Genomic DNA, 19,850 nt, shown 5'->3' on the forward strand with positions numbered 1-19,850 from the left:
GTAAGAGAAAACACCTACGGCAGGATCTTACCCAACATCCTGACAAGTTGAAAATTGACATATACCTGGGACTATCTGTGGTAGAAAGGTGTCCCTTCGTGTCACCCAGGACATAGTTGTGTTACACTGTCCAACCTCTGTGTTAATTTAGGTTGTTTAGAATATATCAATAAAAGAAAACTTTAGTTAACTGTGAATACTGTAGAAAAAAATTTCTTTAAATGTTTAAAAGTGGGTCAAGGGAACAAGTATAGAAAACATTGGGTTTTCTTTAATGAAAGCCAGAAACAGAGAAGCTTAAGTCCCTTACGGTTGATGTGGTAGATGTGTCCCTCTGGGGGCTGCTTCTGAAATTCACTCGCATGAGGCCAACATGAATCACAACCAAAGAGTGAGCCACTCAGACTTGAGTTTTTATTCCTCACCTGAGGTCACATGGCCTTATCCACACCAATGGCTTCTGCTGGTTACGAGCATTTCAAGTGACCACACTCAAAGCCATGGGAAAAAAACATGAAGTCAATTTTCAGTTAAAAGATGTGACACATTTATCATGAATCTTCTTGGCTTCTCCAATTGCCTACGTTTCAAGTATAAGATTAAGGCACTTGGAATATTCTTCCCATTTCAAACCAGCATTTGCTATTCTAGAAAGGCACAGTTTGACACACACAAAATAGATGCACAGTGGATAAATTTGCAACTCAGACCAAAACACTCCAAAAGCAGAGTGATAAAAACGTAGCAGGCACAAATCTGTGAATAAAAAGCCAAACAAATAGTTATGGAAAAACAAAAAATAGCTAATCTTCCTGATGGACAGACTCTAGGAACTTCCTTCTCTGAATAAACTCCTACATTGATGTGGAAAAATAAAACTATTGCAAGAATGTGTATAGACAAACCAAAAATAGGTAGATCATTTAACCTTTAAATAATCCTTTTTTTTGTATCCCCATCCTCATTAAACAACCCCCAGCCCTATATATACATATTCAACTTTACCTCTCATGAAACTTGGAAAAGGAAACCAAACCTGACAAAAGATAAATCCTCGGAATTTAACACCCAGCCTTAGATTTTTGCATTGAACAAGAAGGAAGACAGTCTCACTTACATTACAAGAAAAGCCCAAGGTAATAAACTATCCTGGATTCAAACTCATCAACAAAAACTAACACTCATTTTAAAAAAAGAAAGAATCCCTTCTCCTTTTCTCTCTACTTCTCCCCTCTTTCTTCTTACACCATCAGAAATAGACTTGAGAATTAGATTTTCCATTCATTTATTTGGTGAGTCATCTTGAGATACCTGAGCTACAGTAGAGGGACCTGGGACCAGTTTCTCATTTCCTCCAACCCCTGAGGGAGTGAGACAGACACAAGCTTGCATATGGTCAGCTTCACTGAACAGGCTACACTCCCATCCTCGGTCATTCCTTGAATTCTCGTGGGTCTTTGTAAAGGTCTGAGTCATTCTTCAGGGCAAGTTCAAGCAAAAAAAGTAAAACCATTCCCTTTACAATAGAAGACATCTTCTAGGGACTCAAGCAGAACAAAATATAACTTCCCCCCCACCTGCCCCCCGCATATTTACAGAAAGGGGTAAATAGTAAGAAAGACCTCCACGGGCCCAAGGTGTTTTTGGGTTTTTTTCTAATAAGCTTTTAAAAGTTCTTTAGTCCTTATACAACATTATGGCTATGGTGAGAGTTAAAGAATAATGCCAGGATGCAGCCTATTAGTACCACAGCCAGACTTGAAGGCCTGATCATTTAAAAAGCATTGGTCAGAGTTATAGGCAGTCTTCCCTTTACTGTAAACAATCAGTTCAGTAGCATTCACATTTCCCCAGTTTTGCTTATCAAATCTTTAGCATTTCAAATAGCTGCTATTGACAATGTCCAGGAGAAAATCTTTTTCTCCTTAAATCTCAGTAGGAAAATAAATGTTAAAAGAGATGGAAAGATGTGTTTCTGTATCACGAAATGTTTAGCAGAAATAAAGTATGCAAGAATTAGGAAAGTTTAAGGCAAGTCATACACAAGAAAATGCAATGGCTAAATAATATATGAAAAGACAACCTTACCAGTAGAAGGAAAATGCAAATTAAAATTGCAAAGTGGTATGATTTTTCATCTAAGAGATTAGCAAAAATTCGAACGTTGGAGGACAGCCTGTGTTGGCAAGGTTGTAGAGAAACCGGTCCTCCACCACATCACCGGCTTCCGGACTCTGACAGCTGACTGGGAGAGCCTCTGACCCTGCCATCCCACTCTTGAGAATCAATCTTACAGAAATAAAGGAGAAGATGTAAGAAAATAGGTATAAAGTATTTACTGCAGCATTGTCGGTAGCGGCAGAAAACTAAAAAAACCTGGCTACCCATCAGTAGGGGAACACCTGAAACAAGTACAGGATACCCATACTGCGTACTATTTTTCAGTTATTAAAAATAATGAACTGGATTGACATTCATGGACCAGGAGGAATGTTCACTGTATGTTGTTAAACGTGTAAAGCAAGCTGCCAAATCATGTTCACCCATGACCCATTTGGGGACAGCAATAAAAATTGTTGGGAAAGGCAGTCTCAAGCATGCAGTCTTTGGATCCCCATTTGGCTGAACGAGAATGGGCCTTGTGCCTGGAACACTTCCTTACTAAGAGATAAAGAGCCCACATAGCCTGTGCTGGGCTTATCACCTCGTGAGGGAATCTCTTTCCCTAGCTCAGGCTCAGTGGGTGCTCTGCTTAAGCATGTGTGTCCATGGCCTTCAAGCACACCCCAGTTTTCAGTATTTCAGACTCCACAGGGGTGCAGTTGGGATCATTCCTCTCTATTGCTGATGGTGGTAGAAAGGAGAGGGGTGAGTAAGGTCAATTGCCCCAGTCAGCTGCCGGGTGAGGGAGGGGACCTGCTAGCCATGAAGGACATAGGCACAATACTGAAGCTGATCTTGCTCTCTTTTCTATACAAGTAAAGCACTGTTCCATCTAGAGCCTGACCGCGTTGTTGTATTTTCCTTGGCAACTCCAATATCAAGACACAATGGACAGGAGTGTTTAGAGTCCTCTCCTAGCACTGGTGCACAGTGTTCTGCTCCCGTGGGATTAATAACCAGCACACAGTACTCTGCCCAACAAAAATACCTTTTATATGTGGACATGAATGTCTGTGTGTTTGTAAGAACACTGAGGAAGGTGAGAAAAGATATACACCAAATCATTAATGCTGTTCACTGCAAAAGGGTAAGATTGGATAGGGAAAAGATTAACTCTGTTTTACATACCTCTGTATTACCTGGCTGGTTACAGTAAGCATGTGCAAGGGACTGAATGTTTGTGGCCCCCAAATTCACATGTTGAAATCATAATACCCAATGTTATGATATTAGGAGGTGGGGGTCTTTGAGAAGTGATTAGGTCATGATGGTTGAGCCCTCATGAATGGGATTAGGGCCCAGAGAGATCTCTCCCCACTTCCACCATGTGAGGACATAGCAAAAGATGACCATCTATGAACCAGGAAGTGGGCTCCCACCAGACACAGAATCTGCTGGCACCTTGATCTTGGACTTCCCAGCCTCCAGAACTGTGATAAATAAATTTCTATTGTTTAAGCCATCCAGTCTATGGTATTTTTGTTATGGCATCCCGAATGGACCAACATAGCATGTAACTGTTAAAATTTTTCAAAATTTGTCATTTAAAATTTCAAATTTATGTATAAGTAAAACTTAAAAGGATTACAAAAGTATAAATATAGATATAAGATACTACCTATCCTAGTCAATTCAGGTAAGAAAGATAATACTTAAATCTTGGCTATTAATTTTTAAAATATCCAGAAAATGGGTTCAGGAGTCCCATGGTTGCAAATATGTCTCACAGTTGTTATAGTAAGGAAGTCCTTTCTAATGTCTAACTCAAATTATTCTCACTACCATCAAAGCAAATGCCTCATTTCCATTCAGGTCAACCAACATTTATTTGTTTACTATTTATTACCTTTTGTCAGTGGAATTAGTGAAAAAATACACAATATCACTGATGTGGTATTTTTAACAATATTAACTGGTATGCTCAGCAAACTATCTTAAAGACAAATATTGAAGACTAACAACAACAAAAAGGGTGAAATATGTTAAATGCCAAAAAATGGAGGATTATTTATACACTCTATGGTAAATCCATAAAAAGGAACATTTTGCATCATAAAAAAATCATTTTCCAGAAAAACAATTAATAATAACATTAAAAGCTCAAAATATTGTTAATTTTAAAACATATAAAACCATGGTTTCAAATTTTATATCGAATATTAAAGTGCATATATTTTCTATGCGTAGAAAAAGACTATGTGAAGGAAATCCACAAAAATCTTTATAATGAATATTACTGGGAAGTGGATTTACAGGTGATTTTTTTTCATTTACTTCCATACTTTTCTGTATTCTTCAAATTTTCTAAAGTAAATATATGTTAAGAAAAAAGTACAGATCTTTCTAGTTGAGTTCCTCAGGGGCCCTACGTCATTCCTATCCTGGTCTGTAACGTCACAGTAGAGCCTTTGATGTCTCTTTACTGGATTCAGAATAAAATATAACCCTCGAAGCAGAGCATCGAGACTGAGTAGAGCCCCTCTATGCTGGGCCCTTCAGCCTTTCTCCATCAGGCAGCCTACTCTCCAGCTGTACCAGCTCACCAGTCATTCTCAGAGCCCTGGGCAATCTCTGCTCCCATTCCTCTACTCACGCTACTCTTTGGTAAGTCATGCCCTTCCCTACCGTCTTCATGTGTCCAACACTGCTTTGTCCGCTAAGCCCAGGTCAAATGGTGCCTACACTGTGAAGCTTTTCTCTGAATTAACTGCTTCCTCATGTATGTGTCTTATCTGTTCTCACTGGTTCCGTTCCAGCACTTATCACGTTGAATTTAGGGCTTATTAGTCCTTACCCATGAACTCTTCAAGAATAGAGACACTGTCATAATCATGTCTGAATCTCCAGCACTTAGCACCGTTGTGGCATATAATAGGAGAATTATTGGAACCTCCAGCCAAAAATCACCAAGAAAATAGAAAAAACAAGAAGGATCACTGGATCAAGGAGACCTTTCTGAGCAAGAGAGTCACAGAGTCTTACAAATTGCAATCAAAAATCAAAATCAAGGACCATTTTTAAAAAGCCATACGTGGGAAGATAGATTTTTTACATACGTAAGAACGAATATGTAGAATGAATAAATGAGTCTTTTCAATTGTGTCAATGTTATCATCAAAGAACAGTATATATACAGTATATGTATAAACCATTAAATAACTCATTCACTTTACAGTTTTGGTATCAGTGGGAGACAATGCACACTTCTAAATCATGAATGGTGGTTTTTATTTCAAATATAGAGTGGGCGAAGGAACATGCATGAAGAAATCCTAACTTACACAAACTGAGCGAAATGGACCCAGGCAAAGGGGGTCTGGCTTTTCGAAGGGGGCTGAGGAGACAGTGCCTTTGGACACAGCCGGGAGGTACAGGGAGAGCATACAGTTCCAGAGTTCCCGCCCTCCCTCTCAGGCAGTGCTCACATGCCCACCACAATCAGAAGTCTTCAGAAGCCGGTTGACTGTCCCACACTCGCAGACACGCAAGCCTTTGCTCACTCTGGGGATAAATGACTATTGAGGAACATTTAAAAATTAGGTCACACTGAATTATTGAGAAACTGTGTATATCATTTGTCTCTATTTTGTGAAAACATTTCTGATATTTTCAATGCACATTTTTTCAAAGAAAATATGTAGTTAAATCTGTGGCTAGTACAATTTTGTACACATGTAGTCAATTTTCAACACATTTTTAACAAATGACTAAATCTAGAACTATTTTTTTAAAAAAGATCAAACTATCTTCAGAACTTATGAATGGAACTTATGGCATGCTAAACATAGAAGCAGGAAGCATCCTAGCCCTCTTTCAAAATCCTTCCCAGTCGGTGGCAAACAAAACTTAAAAACCAGTCTTCAAGTAAGATGACTGAAAGAAGGGTTTAAATAATAATCATGGCTTTAAAATGTATGTTCTTTTAGAAAGGTGCCACCGCAGAAGTTCAACACAGACTATAAAACATGGCAGTGACGCCAGGCTCACCTATGTATCCCAGGCAACCCAACCCAGGCAGGCAGGTGGTAATCATCCACTAAGGAGACTTCATCTAATGATGCAACAACGTGGAAACACAAGGCAAGTCAAGCTTTAAAAACTGCCCTATGATTCTAAAGCATTCTTGTGCAGTAAGTCATTTAAAAATTTTCATCAACGTCTGATATTTTGTGATACAAGTGCTCAATTCTAGCACATTTTCTTGTATATTAAGGCAAGCTAAACTTGATTATCTTTTTCCTTTAGAGTTTCATTTGAATTGAAATAAGTGTCTAAACACAGAATTTAACAATTGACCTTTTCTTGGTTTTGTGTGTCATGCAAACATCAGTAATTATTTAGTAAATCATACAAATCTAGCAAAACATTTTTTAGGCTGTATGATTGGTAAAAATTAAAATCAATAAAATCCAGCCTTAGATCCTTCAATCCACAATCAAGAAACCAGCTGAGTAGATAGGATTGCTTATTTAAATTCAAACAAGCAAAATACCTTTACTTTTTTCTTTCACCACAGTCAGATTTAGTTTCATAGCATTGTCTAGATTTTATAGGCTCTTTGTTTCTTTAAGTGCCAGAAGAGGTCAGTATTGTTATGTTATCATAATGTATGTTCTTTTTCCTAAGGACGAAGGAAAATGAGCCAAACTTGCCCTTTTTTGCTATGACTTTTCAGTCAGATGGGTTTCTCAACCCCAGCACTATTTGACATTTGGGGCCAGAGGATTCTTTGTTGTGGAAGACAGTCCTGTGCATTGTAGGATGTTCAGTAATTTATTTAATTTATTTATTAATTTAATTTAATTTATTTATTTATTTTATTTAATTTAGGGCTTCTGCCAGATAGATACCAGTAGTACCTTTCCCACAGCTGGGACTATCAAACTGTCTCCAGACACTGCCCCGTGTTTGCAGGGCAAAACCACACCCAGTTGAGAACCATTAAGGAAGCTCTCCTGGGGCACAGAGGCAGCCCCACATCCACAATCATGGCTGCTGGGAAGGAGCTGACACTTGTGTTCTTCAGGTGTCAGGCCTTAGGTCAAGGGGTTCGATGCTCATTAATTCATACGGTTAGGCATCACTACCCCTAATTTATACATGAGAAAACTGATGTTCACAGAGAGAAAATGGTCGAGCCAGGCTTCCCTGCTTTTTCTATATTCAGGCAACTTATCATCTTAGTGTGTCCCTAGGCCTCCCAGCTCTGGAAGCTGCTCATGTGTTTGCAAATAGATTTCCCTTACTCCATGCATCCAAACGTGTGTAGAGGGGTAGAATTGGGGCAGCCACTGCAAGTGAGTAGCAATGTAAAATAAAGAAGAATTTTGTGATTTTTTTCCATCTCCAGTGAACAACTGAAAAATCACTTAACCTGGCCACTACACGTTTCAAATACTACACAAGATGCCTTCAAAGACAACAGACACAGAAGACTCAAATTGCCTTAAAGGGTTTAAAGTACTGTAAGAGCCTCCCAGTGGCTGACAGCCTTTGCGGTTGCCTCTGCTGTAATCAGGATTCACTGGAAACTAACCGCAGATATTCTGTCCCTAAAGGTGGACAGACCTTGAGCTCCTCCATTCAGGGAGCAAAGCAGAGTTCAAGATCAAATGAAGATGGGGCTGAGAGCCAGGGTCTCAGCTTGAAGCCCTGGGCACAGTCCTACTTCCTGGTAGTGCTTTGACAGTGCTGACCTTCCCGGATCCTGACCCTTACTTATGTAACTGGGGCAACGGGCTCACTCAGAGGGCCCTGGGCTACATGATCCCTCGGCCAGCCTCACGCTGACCCAGAGCTGCAGAGGCGCTGGCCGGCCTCACCCATGTGGACACCAGCAGTGACTGTTAGTAACCACACTTGGTTGTGACATCCCCTACCTGTCTCTTTTATTTTCTTTTTTCTGAAGACACTAGTGACTCTACTGTCTCAGGTAAAGGACACCCAAATGCCTCTTTGAAAACTGGGTGGTGCAACCCCTCACCTCTGAGGTTTAGTGGGCTTCATTCAATTCCCTTTGGGTTCTTCCACGTCACCAATTACGTATACTTCCGTTTACTTAGTTCCTGCCACCCATCTGAATCCTTAGCACTAAGATGAAAGGAAAAGTAACTTGGCAAGTTTTTAATAATCTTTTGGGGTACAGCTTAGTTGAGAGTAATCACTGGAAAAGCAATCTTGTTTCTGCAGTGTGGTCTAACTTTAAGAAAGTATTATATGTTATTTTAGAAATAACTAGCTTGCACACCTGATTAGAACGTTGTATTTTACTTTGGGTAGAAAATAGCCTTTGCTTAAAAAAATTCGTCCAACTATTCTGCCTCTTACAGTCCTGAATCGTACACTTGACCCTCAAAAAAGTCTTTACTTTAGGGTCTGGCAGGACGAAAGAGGGAAATGCCTCCTAATTTGGGGGACAAACATTTCGCTAAAATACTCCACTGTAGAAAAGGAACTCAAAAGAGACATGAAAATGAGAATGCAGAAAAATAAGAAAAGTTACATTTCCTGCATTTCTGAGCATGTGAGCTTGATTCATACCTCTCAATATTGAACTGGATCAAGGGGCAGATATGTGCTGTTTAGAACTATTTAATTAGAGATTATGAAGAGAACAGACCTACCAAGATGAAAAAGTAAAATGGTTCAAGGATTTAGAAGGTCAAAGTGATAACACATAAACAGATTTTAGTCTAGAAAAGGGACATCTCTAGAGACTGTTCATATAGGGAGGCGTGTTAAAAGGAAAAGGACAGCAGCTCTTCTTTTCAGCAAGCAATAAGAAAGATGAAATAAAATTTCAGCAAGCAAGATTATGAGTCTATGTTTGGAATATTTTCAGATTATAAATTAAATGTAGTTCCTCATGATCTAGAAAAGGTTGGGAAAATCCTTTCCGGAGCTCCTTAGTGGGAGATTCACCACGTGCGCGTTCTGATTAAAAGCACAGACTTGTCCAGATTATCTCTGAGGCACAGTTATAAGGTTGTTGCTTTTATTTCCCTGCCTAATGATTTAGGAATATGACTACACTTTTGCTACTAAGGGGGAGGAATCCGGATGCTGGGTCTGCCACTCGCTGGGTAAGTGGCTCCGAGAAGGAATCTGCCTCACTCTCACCTCTGTGCCCCATGTGTAAAATAAGCGGCACAGCATGTCACAGTCATAAATCTGTTTAGATACCATGGTGATGAGGGAGGTGGAGAGTCTAAGAATAAAGTCTGATATCAAATACACAAATATGAGGAAAAAGAAAAAGTTCTATTTCCACTGAAACTTGTTATACAATTTTAACGGACTCTCTGATAAATACCAAAGTACATATTATGGATAAAATAAACACTTATTTCAAGTACATTACTCAGTGTCATGTATCTTATATGAGCTAACAGAAAAATAACCATTTAACATGTAGTATATTTCTTAAAAATAATTTGGTGATTGTTGGTCTTGCATTGAGACAGAAGGCCGGATGATAATTATTTATATTTCCTTTATTTGTAGGGCAACATACCCAAACTTGTTTCAACATTCAAACTGTAATTAAGCTCTTACAGTACTGAAACGGTAATTAAAACTTTGGAACTGCCCCAGATGTTTCTTTGGCTAATGTAAGTTCATGTTTGATCTTCTTATTATCTCTCTGTGACAGTCACAAGGATTAAGGATATGAGATGAGGTCTTAAAATAAAATATAGAAAGTCTTATAAACAACCACAACTTTGGAAGCTGTGGAAAGCTTATCTTTCCTTGTTTTCCTGAGCCTTTGATAATTCATACATTTAGAGCTAAATTTAAGGGCATCACTCCAGGTCAACTGAATTGGAATCTCTGAAGTCAACCTGGCACATCTGTGTTTTTTTAAGCCCCACAGGTGACACTGGTGTGCAGCCAATGTTGAGAACCACTGATTTTAAATAATATAATATGATGTAAGTGGTGCCACTGTGAAACCGGCCCTGGTCTAGTTCTTAGATAAAGGCTCTGCTCTCATGAACCTTAAGAGACGCTTGATGAGCAGATAAGCAGCAACTCTCGTGGCTGCGGCAGTGCTATGGTACAACAGGGCACCGTGACAGAGCAACTGGAAGCAGGGTTTCTGTCTCAACACATGACCAACAATGATTTGAGAAGTCAAAGGAAGCCTCGCTAAGATGGGTCAGGTGTGCTGGCCCCAAGAATGGGGTGAAGTTTAAAACTCCCAGAAGGAAAGAGATCTCCAGGGAGAGGTAACAGCTAGTTCAAAAGCCCTAAGGTTAAAATTTCTGCTTGGAGCATCAAAGAATCAAAATATGCAAGTGATGATTAGAGCAACTCGAGATGACAACGCTGATTTGCCCAGTATTATCAGGGAATGTCACATCAGTTCCTTTTCCATAGATCTAAAGTTTACTTAATGTTAAAGCATTTTATACAAAATCTTTCTCTCATTAAAGGGTGATACAAAAAATGCATGACATGCTTCTTACCCTCAAAGAACAGAGTAGAGAGCCTTAGTGTACTCAGCTAACTATAAATTAAGAATGTATTAAACACTTTAGCCAAGGTCTAAACAATGTATTATTAGCATAAATAAGAAATGTTTAATCCAAAAACTAATCCTGAAGGTCTTCACAGAGATAATGTTGTTTGATTTTGGTCTTACAAAATAGGAGAATTTTGACAGGGAGAGATGGGGAGGGAGGTCTTTTAGGAAGAGCACTGGCAAAGTATAAGAACCAAGAAAGTTCAGGTATAGTACAAGAATGAAGAGTTGCTGAACTATCTGAAGTTAGGCTTTTAGGGGAAGGGGTTAAGGAATGTACCAAAAAGGATGTTTGGTCTAGATCACAGAGGATCCTGAATTGGAAAAAAGATGGAAAGGAGACTGGAGGCAGGAGAGGAAAAGAGAAGCACAGGTTTTTGAGCAGAGGAGTGACAGGATGTGCTTAAGGAAGAAAACACGACTTTCCTGATGCTATGATGTGCTCACGGATGACCTCAGGGGCTGCTGAATTATGAATGGCCCTTTCGTCCTTAAACAGAAAGCCCAGAAATGCTGAGCTTCCAGATCTATCCCTGTTTCTTCCAGATTTTTCCCTGTTGTGAACTGCCACTTCTAATTGACTGCAAACTAGACGTTGCCAAGGGAAACAAAAAAGTCACACTCAATATTAATCATGAATTGAGTAAATAAGCTTGAATTCCGAAGGTGGTCCTAGTCAGCTCTTAGGGACTAAAAGGCATGGAGCCTTGTATTAGTTTTCTGGGTTTTTGGGGGGTTTTTTTTTTTTAGATTTTTTTTTTTTTCACGTGGACCATCTTTAAAGCCTTTATTGAATTTGTTACAACATTGCTTCTGTTTTATGTTTTGGTTCCTTGGCCGCAGGCATGTGGGATATTAGCTCCCCGACCAGGGATCAAACCCGCACCCCCTGCATTGGCAGGTGAAGTCTTAACCACTGGACAACCAGGGAAGTCCCTGTATTCATTTTTTAATTTTTTAATTCTTTTACTTTTCAGAAGACTTTTCCACAGAATTCTCTGGCTGTCTAAATCATGACGATCTAAAAGAATGGATCTATAAATAGAACTGTCAGTATTATCCTCAAGAAAAACAAAAGCGCTTTGGGTTGTGAGATCCTTGAAGGCCTGGGCGTGGCCTTCACCCCCACCAACTCCCCACTCAGTCTTGCAAGTCTCAAAGGAGAACTGCTCCGCAATGAACATATAACAGCTTTGCACCTTTACTAAGGTTGATGCTGGAATTGGGAGAGGAGGAAACACAAACCTAGAGTCCAACATATACACATCAATATCTATACCTAGGTATATAGATTCATATATAAAATGAATATATATTTTCTCGTATATGTATTTTTTATTTTCTCATATATGTATGTTGCTCATATATGTATATTTTCTCATATATGTATTTTTCATGTATATGTGTTTTGCATATGTATGTTTTCCAGGTGTATATGCACTTTATATACATGTTTCCCGTTTTATATACATACATTTCTCATATCCATAGAGGCTGTTTTCCAGCCTGCCTTAGCACTCTGCTGCTGTGTGCGCCCCCTGAAGCTATGCCATCACAGAGAGAACGCCTTACACAGAAAGTCACAGAAAAATTGCTTGCGGATTTGTTAGCCTTCCTTCAGCCCACTGGTTCTCAGCTACTTTCCATCACGGTGCCCCTAAGGGCTGTAGCACAGCCCTCAGGAACAGTACTCAGTGTGACAGTGAGTGGCAATGGTGAGGACAGGCACTCCCCTATTCTGTCTACCCAGGAAAGTACATCAGAATAGGACAAAGGAGGGGAGCAGAGAGGAGGGAGGAGGGACATGGGAAAGGAGCATATAAACACAAGCAGCTTGAAAACAAATTCTCTAAGTCCTTGTGCCCTACCCCACTGGGGACAGGTCGTAGCCCCAGTCTCCACCCTCTATACTGAGAATCGCAATATAACTTAAGAATGTCTCTTTTGGAATAAGATGGGCCTGAATCTAGTCCTGGCAACACAATTATTAGCTGAGCAATCCTGGCTATCTCACTTAGCTTCTCTAAGCTTCACTTTCCTCATCTGTAAAATAGAGAAAATAATAGTAACTACCTCAAAAAGTTGCCTGGAAGATTAAATGAGATTAAATTATGTAAACTCTTGGGTACAATGTTTAACATATAAGGATAATGAATAGATGTTAGCAATGATTATTATAAACAATCAGCCAGGCAGAGCTGAACTGCTCCATCAGTGCCCTTATAATTAAATGCTTGCCAGGGAAGACATGGATGCTAATAAAATCTTTCAAGAAATCAGGTAGGACACTTGTGACAGAACCAGCTCTCACTGGAGTGGCCACACACGGGCCTGACTTTATCAGTAAGGTATGTGTGCAGGTCCAGTGCAGAGCACGGGGGAGGCGAGCCCCACAGGGGTCAGTGCAGACTCAGGCCCACCACCAAAGCAGACCACTGTGGCAAAGCCCTTGGCTGGTGTTTGGAACCACGGTTAATATTCTCTTTTCTCTCCGAGTTTTTATTAACTCTCAGAAAAGTGGACTTAACCTAGCTGGTAAGTTAACAAAGGGGAGAAAAATCAATGCTTACTTCCTTAGAATTGAAGACGGGCAGACAGCAGGAAGACTCCCTTATGAGGTGCTGCTGTACTAAAAAAAAACAAAACAAAACAAACCCAACCCCTTCATCTTTCCCATGAGGTGCTAGTAGCACATCCCCTGGTGGCCAGGTGATGTCATAGCAGGTGTTTTTCCATTACGGGGACAAAGTCTGCATAAGTCACATCTGCATGTCTATTTCTCCTCCCCTTAGTAGATTACGTTTCAAGTTACTAGCATGTACATTTGGGGATCCTGCTGAGGCACTTGCAGATAAGGAAAATAAGGATTTTCCTTTTTTCTCAAAACTTGTATTGCTATGGATTAACCCAAACGAACTTCATGATGCTGGTTCTAAAACCCTTGGCATTAAGGGCAGGTGTCAACATGGCCGGGTGATAGTCACATGCCTAGAGCTAAATGTCTGGTGTCCTGAGTGCTAGCCCGGTTCATGAGGAGAACACCAATTTCCACCTGGAGTCAAAGTCATCCTCAACCCCCCCTACCCCCCACTATTCTCCTGCAACAGAGGCCCTGAGGGAATAATGATGAGAGGACAGGTTTCTCCAACAACATGATCAGGAGAGCTTGGTGGCTGTGTAATAGCTATTTCAGGTCCTTCATTCATAATTCTGTTCACATCTTTTATGATTCTACTTTGTGCCTTGAATAGCTAGTTCCATATGTTATTATACCATGTGAATATTGGTTCTTTTTTATTTTTCTTGAACTTACCTTTTAAAAAATAGTAATAGTTCATAATGACAAGGTATATAGATGTCCAGTGAGCAGAAGAAGGAGAGAGAAAAGTCAAGTATCAGAAGGCCAGGGAGGACTTCGATGTCCCACAGTTGTTCATTTCTTCCTTTGCTCTGAGCTCTCTCTCTCCTCAGATGTTAGGGAGAGAGACACACTCAGAGGATGTTTGGCTTTACACTTAGGATATCTGCACCCTGTTTCTCTACTTTGACAAACTACATGTGAGAATAGCCAGCCAAATGGGAAATACTGCTGTTCTTGGGCATCTACAATGCTGCACCAGTGATACCAGTGGGTAGGTTCCTCTACACTGTTTCAGTTAGAAGAAATAATATTATTCACCCAGTTTTGAACGCATCATTATCCCTTCACCATTTCCTTCTGAAATTAAAGAAAAATAATTAAGTCCATATTTTGATGGAACCTGGAAGGGGACATTCAGTCTCTCTCTTCTTCATTTAGGAATGCCTGTGCTCATGGAAACACATCAAGCAAATGGACGATGGGTGAGATCCAAGTGTCAAAGGACAGTTTGTTCTGCAAAAGCATCCACTAGGAAATAAGGCTAGGAATATTATTGACAATAAAAGAATGGAGAAAATATAATTTGAACAAAATAACCAAACACAGACACCAAGAACAAAACAAAATCCCAAGGGAACCAAGGAATGATTCAATTTTAGAGAAAACGTTAGTTATAGTTTGGAAGACAAGTGAATTTAAAATCTTGTTAAGATCCCATATAACATCCTATGATACAATACAAACCACTGTAATCAGTAAGTAGAGTGGAGGCAACAGTAATGGATGGCTCTGTATTGTTTCCTTAGTATAGCAAAAGAGAATATATCGAGCACATCATAAAAACTCCGAAGCATGCTGATGTAATGTTGATGGCGTTCAGCCTCATCGATTTCCTACCATCAGTCTGGGTTTTGCAGTGACTCCCACATGCCACCTACTTCAGTACTATTTTCAGAGAGTAAGACCTAGGACTTATTCTGAAAATGAGGCACCAGGGACAACAGTTTATTTCACTTGGGACTGGTCGTAAATTTGGTACCTTATTTTTTGACAGTCCTACAAACCAAGAAAGATGTATTAATTCTTGCCAGCCACAAAATCACAGCTGATAGAAATAGTTCAAATTATGACCAATATAGTTCAGAGAACCTATTTCTACCATGGTACTTGAGGCTGTCTTCATCTATAGAAAGATGTGGACTTAGGAGCAGAAAGCTCTATCTATACTTCCTCTCCATCCTAACCTAAAATACTTCAATGTTGGTAGAGAATTCTAGGATGGGAAGGCAAATGGAAAGGGAAATTTTAGGAGGACCTATGATTTGACTTTCAATGTCTCAGCATACCCTTTTTGTTATGTGTTTTGTCAACTATAAGTATTGCTATGGCTCTTACTCTACATTCTTCTTTCTGTGATGCTTATTAAATAACATGAAAACAAAAATGGCTCAATTTATTTCAAATACTTATGTTATAAGGAAACAAAATCAAGTCCTCCCTACAATATTAGGTTTGGATCTACTTAGGAGTAAAAAGGGAAGAACAATGAGGTTGTTGAAAGAAGTCTTATGGAAAAGTACCAAGAAGAGAGAGGTTGCCAATCCCCTCTCTGTTCTTTCCCCCTGTGATGAACTATCTTTGGACAACACCTGAAAAATCAAAGGCATTAATGTTAATCACTAAGAAAAACATGTTAGATGAAAAAAATAAAGTTGATGGCAGGATATAAAGCCTTTTTTTCCTAATGAATATCTAAAAATGTTTGTTATACACATCTTAAATTAGGTATACTATAAAGGATGCCGTAGGCAGAGTCCATTGTCCGCCTTCTTTTTGAACTTTGCTGCTCCCAAATCCTGTTAGATATAACACATGTCATTTTCCTTTGTGGTCAAAGTATGAGTCAGGTTTTTAAACACTTCCACCTTCAGTGCCTGCATCAGTCACCTCTGTGATTATGACCCACACAAATTCTGTATTTGGAATGAGGTGCACAAGTGATCTCTACTGGTCCTGAGAAGAATTAATTGAGTAGTTTGCCCAACTGGGATAATTACTATAAGAGAATACACTTAATTGTTGTTATGTATGGTTTGGAAATTCTTTTCTTTCCATTTAAGCATATAATTTTAAAGCCTAAGTGGAAAAGATAATCTAAGAATGTTTAGGGCAGAGGTGAAATCAACTGAGATGCCTTCTATTTACACCAAGACAACCCGCCTTCTTATGACAGACCCAACCGTTGGAGAAAAATCATTACCTAAGGCATCTACCACAGCAGGAAAAAAAGTATTTGCTCCCACTTTAAGCTAATTCTCTAAAAGTATCACAATGCTTTGCCTAAGACTGAAAACTATCTTAAGGAACCTGCTCCCTGAATGTCTTCCACATAAGCTGGCCTTACTGGCATGTACTCAATAAAGCAAAGCACACCTAGGTCTGGATTTGACCTCACTGAGTTACTGCCTTGCCAGCCCGGTGGAAATCTTCTGACCGTGGAATGCCACGCACGCAGCTTGATAGGAATCTTCTAATGCAGTATTTTTTTCAAACTGTAGGTCACTACCCCATTTAGTGGATCACTAAGTCAACTTAATGGGCCGTGACTAGCATTTTTTAAATGAAATAAAACAAAGTAGCCTAGTAATATGACAGATGTATTAGTTTTATTCCTTTTATCTGTTTGATGATTTCTGTTTAAAGTCCTCATTTGTTTTCTACATATTTCTATATGTTTCTTCTTTGTTTTTATAATGTGTTCTTTTTAAAAAATCTATTTCACTGAAATATAGTTGATTTACAATGTTGTATTAGTTTCTGCCGTACAGCAAAGTGAATCAGCTATACATATACATATATCTCCTCTTTTTTGGATTTCCTTCCCATTTAGGTCACCGCAGAGCACTGAGTAGAGTTCCCTGTGCTATACAGTAGGTTCCCATTAGCTATCTATTTTATACACAGTATCAATAGTGTATATATGTCAATCCCAATCTCCCAATTCATCCCACCCTTCCCCCCTTGGTATCCATACGTTTTCTCTACATCTGTCTCTATTTCAGCTTTGCAAATAAGATCATCTATACCATTTTTTTTAGATTCCACATACATGCATTAATATGTGATATTTGTTTTTCTCTTTCTCACTTACTTCACTCTGTTTGACAGTCTCTAGGTTCATTCACATCTCTACAAATGACCCAATTTTGTTCCTTTTTATGGCTGGGTAATATTCCATTGTATATATGTACCACATCTTCTTTATCCATTCCCCTGTTATGGACATTTAGGTTGCTTCCATGTCCTGGCTATTGTAAATAGTGCTGCAATGAACATTGGGGTGCATGTGTCTTTTTGAATTATGGTTTTCTCTGCGTATATGCCCACTAGTGGAATTGCTGGGTCATATGGTAGTTCTATTTTTATTTTTTTTGAGGAACCTCCATACTGTTCTCCATAGTGGTTGTATCAATTTACATTCCCACCAACAGTGCAAGAGGGTTCCCTTTTCTCCACACCCTCTCCAGCATTTATTGTTTGAAGATTTTGTGATGATGGCCATTCTGACCAGTGTGAGGAGACACCTCATTGTAGTTTTGATGTACATTTCTCTAATAATTAGGGATGTTGAGCATCTTTTCATGTGCCTCTTGGCCATCTGTTTGTCTTCTTTGGAGAAGAGTCTATTTAGGTCTTCCACCCATTCTTTGATTGATTTGTTTTTTTGATATTGAGCTGCATGAGCTGTTTGTATATTTTGGAGATTAATCCTTTGTCAGTTGCTTCGTTTGCAAATATTTTCTCCTGTCTGTCATGTTAGTAAATAAAATGGGATAAATTTGCCTTAAGAGAAAAATTTCTCCAAAGAGATCATAAAGCGCAACCCAACTACACCTGCATAAAACTATCTAAAAACTATGTGAGTTGGAGGAGGTCAAAGATAAAAGTATGGGAAATGGTATACCAGATGGAGGTAAATGGTGAAAACAAACAAAAACAAAATAAAAATAGACAGCTGAAAATAATAATAATACAAGGCAAGATTATAGTCAAGGTAAAAACCAGTCATGAGATAAAGAGGAGCATTTCATAAAGAAAACCATCACAAGTGGATGCCTAACCAAATCACCCCAAGATCAAATACTAAACATGAACAGTAGAGGTAATACTAGCATTGCAGGGGTGGATCCAGGCCATTTCCTGGGGCTACTGGTTGTGACATCATGGAGCGTATAGTCAGTCCCCCATTGTCCCCTTCCAGGAAATCTGTTGACACCTTATACCCAAGGCTCTTGTTGGAATATTTCAGTTGCCTTATATTTTCTGGCTGCTGTAGTGAAAGTGTGAGAAGAAATCACTTCACAATGCCTTGGTTTCCAGGCTCTTGCTGTGAGGACCTGTGACATCTGAGATGGCCTAGAAATTACTGACAAACATCCACTGGCCTTCCTTGAGCAGAATATTTTGGACTTTCTTATGATTTTCCCATATTATTTCCTTTCTTTTTGAATGAATTGCTGTGTTTAATTCCAGTTTCTCCTCTATTACATTGAGAGCTATGTCCTCTAGTTTTGTTTTGTTTTTGTTTTTGTCCTCTAGTTTTGTTCTATTGATTCCTAGAGGATTTTAACACTCATACTTAAAAATATATACTTAAAAGTCCAAAGTTTAACAATATTTGTACACTCTCCTTAAAAATTATAAAATGCTGAACATAATCCCTCTTCCTTTTACATATTTATAAAAACTCAAATTTTTAGTTCTGTCTTTTTAAACCTAAATGTTTCATTTTTCTAAACAGTCAATTTTCATTTGGATTTCCTTACCTATACTGATTTAATTTTCAGAATTATTTCTTGTATCTTCTTCTCCTCCTCCTTCTTCCTCTTCTTCTCCTTCTCCTTCTTCTTCTTATACTTCCTTTAGAAGTAACTTTAATGATGGCTTATTGGCACTAAAATCATTTTTTTCCACTAAAATATTTGCTGTGGGTACATTTCTGGGTTTTCAATATTCTCTGCTGCATTCTGGCCTCCATTGCTTATAAGATGCCCACCATCCAGTGGTTCAGAATCTGCCTGCCAATGCAGGGGACATGGGTTCGAGCCCTGGTCCAGGAAGATCCCACATGACACAGAGCAACTAAGCCCACGCACCACAGCTACTGAAGCTCACGCGCCTAGAGCCCATGCTCTGCAACAAGAGAAGCCACCACAATCAGAAGCCTGCGCACCGCAATGAAGAGTAGCCCCCGCTCGCCACAACTAGAGAAAGCCCGCTCACCACAACTAGAGAGAGCCCGCGCACAACGATGAAGACCCAATGCAGACCCAAAAACTAAATAAATAAATAATTTTTTAAAAATTAAAAAAAAAAAAGATGCCTGCCATCAATTTTTTTTCTTTGTAGTTAATCTGTGTTCTCTTTATGGATACTTTTTTTTTTTTTTTTTTAGAAATTCACGTTCTTTTATTTATTTATTTATTTATTTATTTATGACTGTGTTGAGTCTTCGTTTCTTTGCGAGGGCTTTCTCTAGTTGCGGCAAGTGGGGAACACTCTTCATCGCGGTGCACGGGCCTCTCACCATCGCGGCCTCTCTTGTTGCGGAGCACGGGCTCCAGACGCGCAGGCTCAGTAATTGTGGCTCACGGGCCCAGTTGCTCCGTGGCATGTGGGATCTTCCCAGACCAGGGCTCGAACCCGTGTCCCCCGCATTGGCAGGCAGATTCTCAACCACTGCACCACCAGGGAAGCCCTATGGATACTTTTAAGATGTGTGTTTTACCTTTATTGTTCTCT

At 39.3% G+C, this 19,850-nt stretch overlaps 1 protein-coding gene across 3 annotated transcripts in view; it reads right to left on the reverse strand.

The window, feature by feature from the left end:
• TPD52L1 (TPD52 like 1) overlaps positions 1–19,850 on the reverse strand; it is a 98,017-nt gene that overhangs the window by 47,817 nt on the left and 30,350 nt on the right. The window contains exon 1 of one of the 3 annotated variants that reach the window (XM_068551244.1): positions 6,151–6,202. The exons of 1 other annotated variant lie outside the window; for it this stretch is intronic. In XM_068551244.1, coding sequence (XP_068407345.1) covers positions 6,151–6,196 — 46 coding nt within the window. In that variant the 5' untranslated portion in view covers positions 6,197–6,202. Of the gene's footprint in view, positions 1–6,150; positions 6,203–19,850 lie in introns of those variants that run through there. One more of the 3 variants, XM_068551246.1, reaches the window with a different exon arrangement.

Source organism: Eschrichtius robustus, chromosome 9 (assembly GCF_028021215.1).
Source record: "Eschrichtius robustus isolate mEscRob2 chromosome 9, mEscRob2.pri, whole genome shotgun sequence".
NCBI lineage: Eukaryota > Metazoa > Chordata > Mammalia > Artiodactyla > Eschrichtiidae > Eschrichtius > Eschrichtius robustus.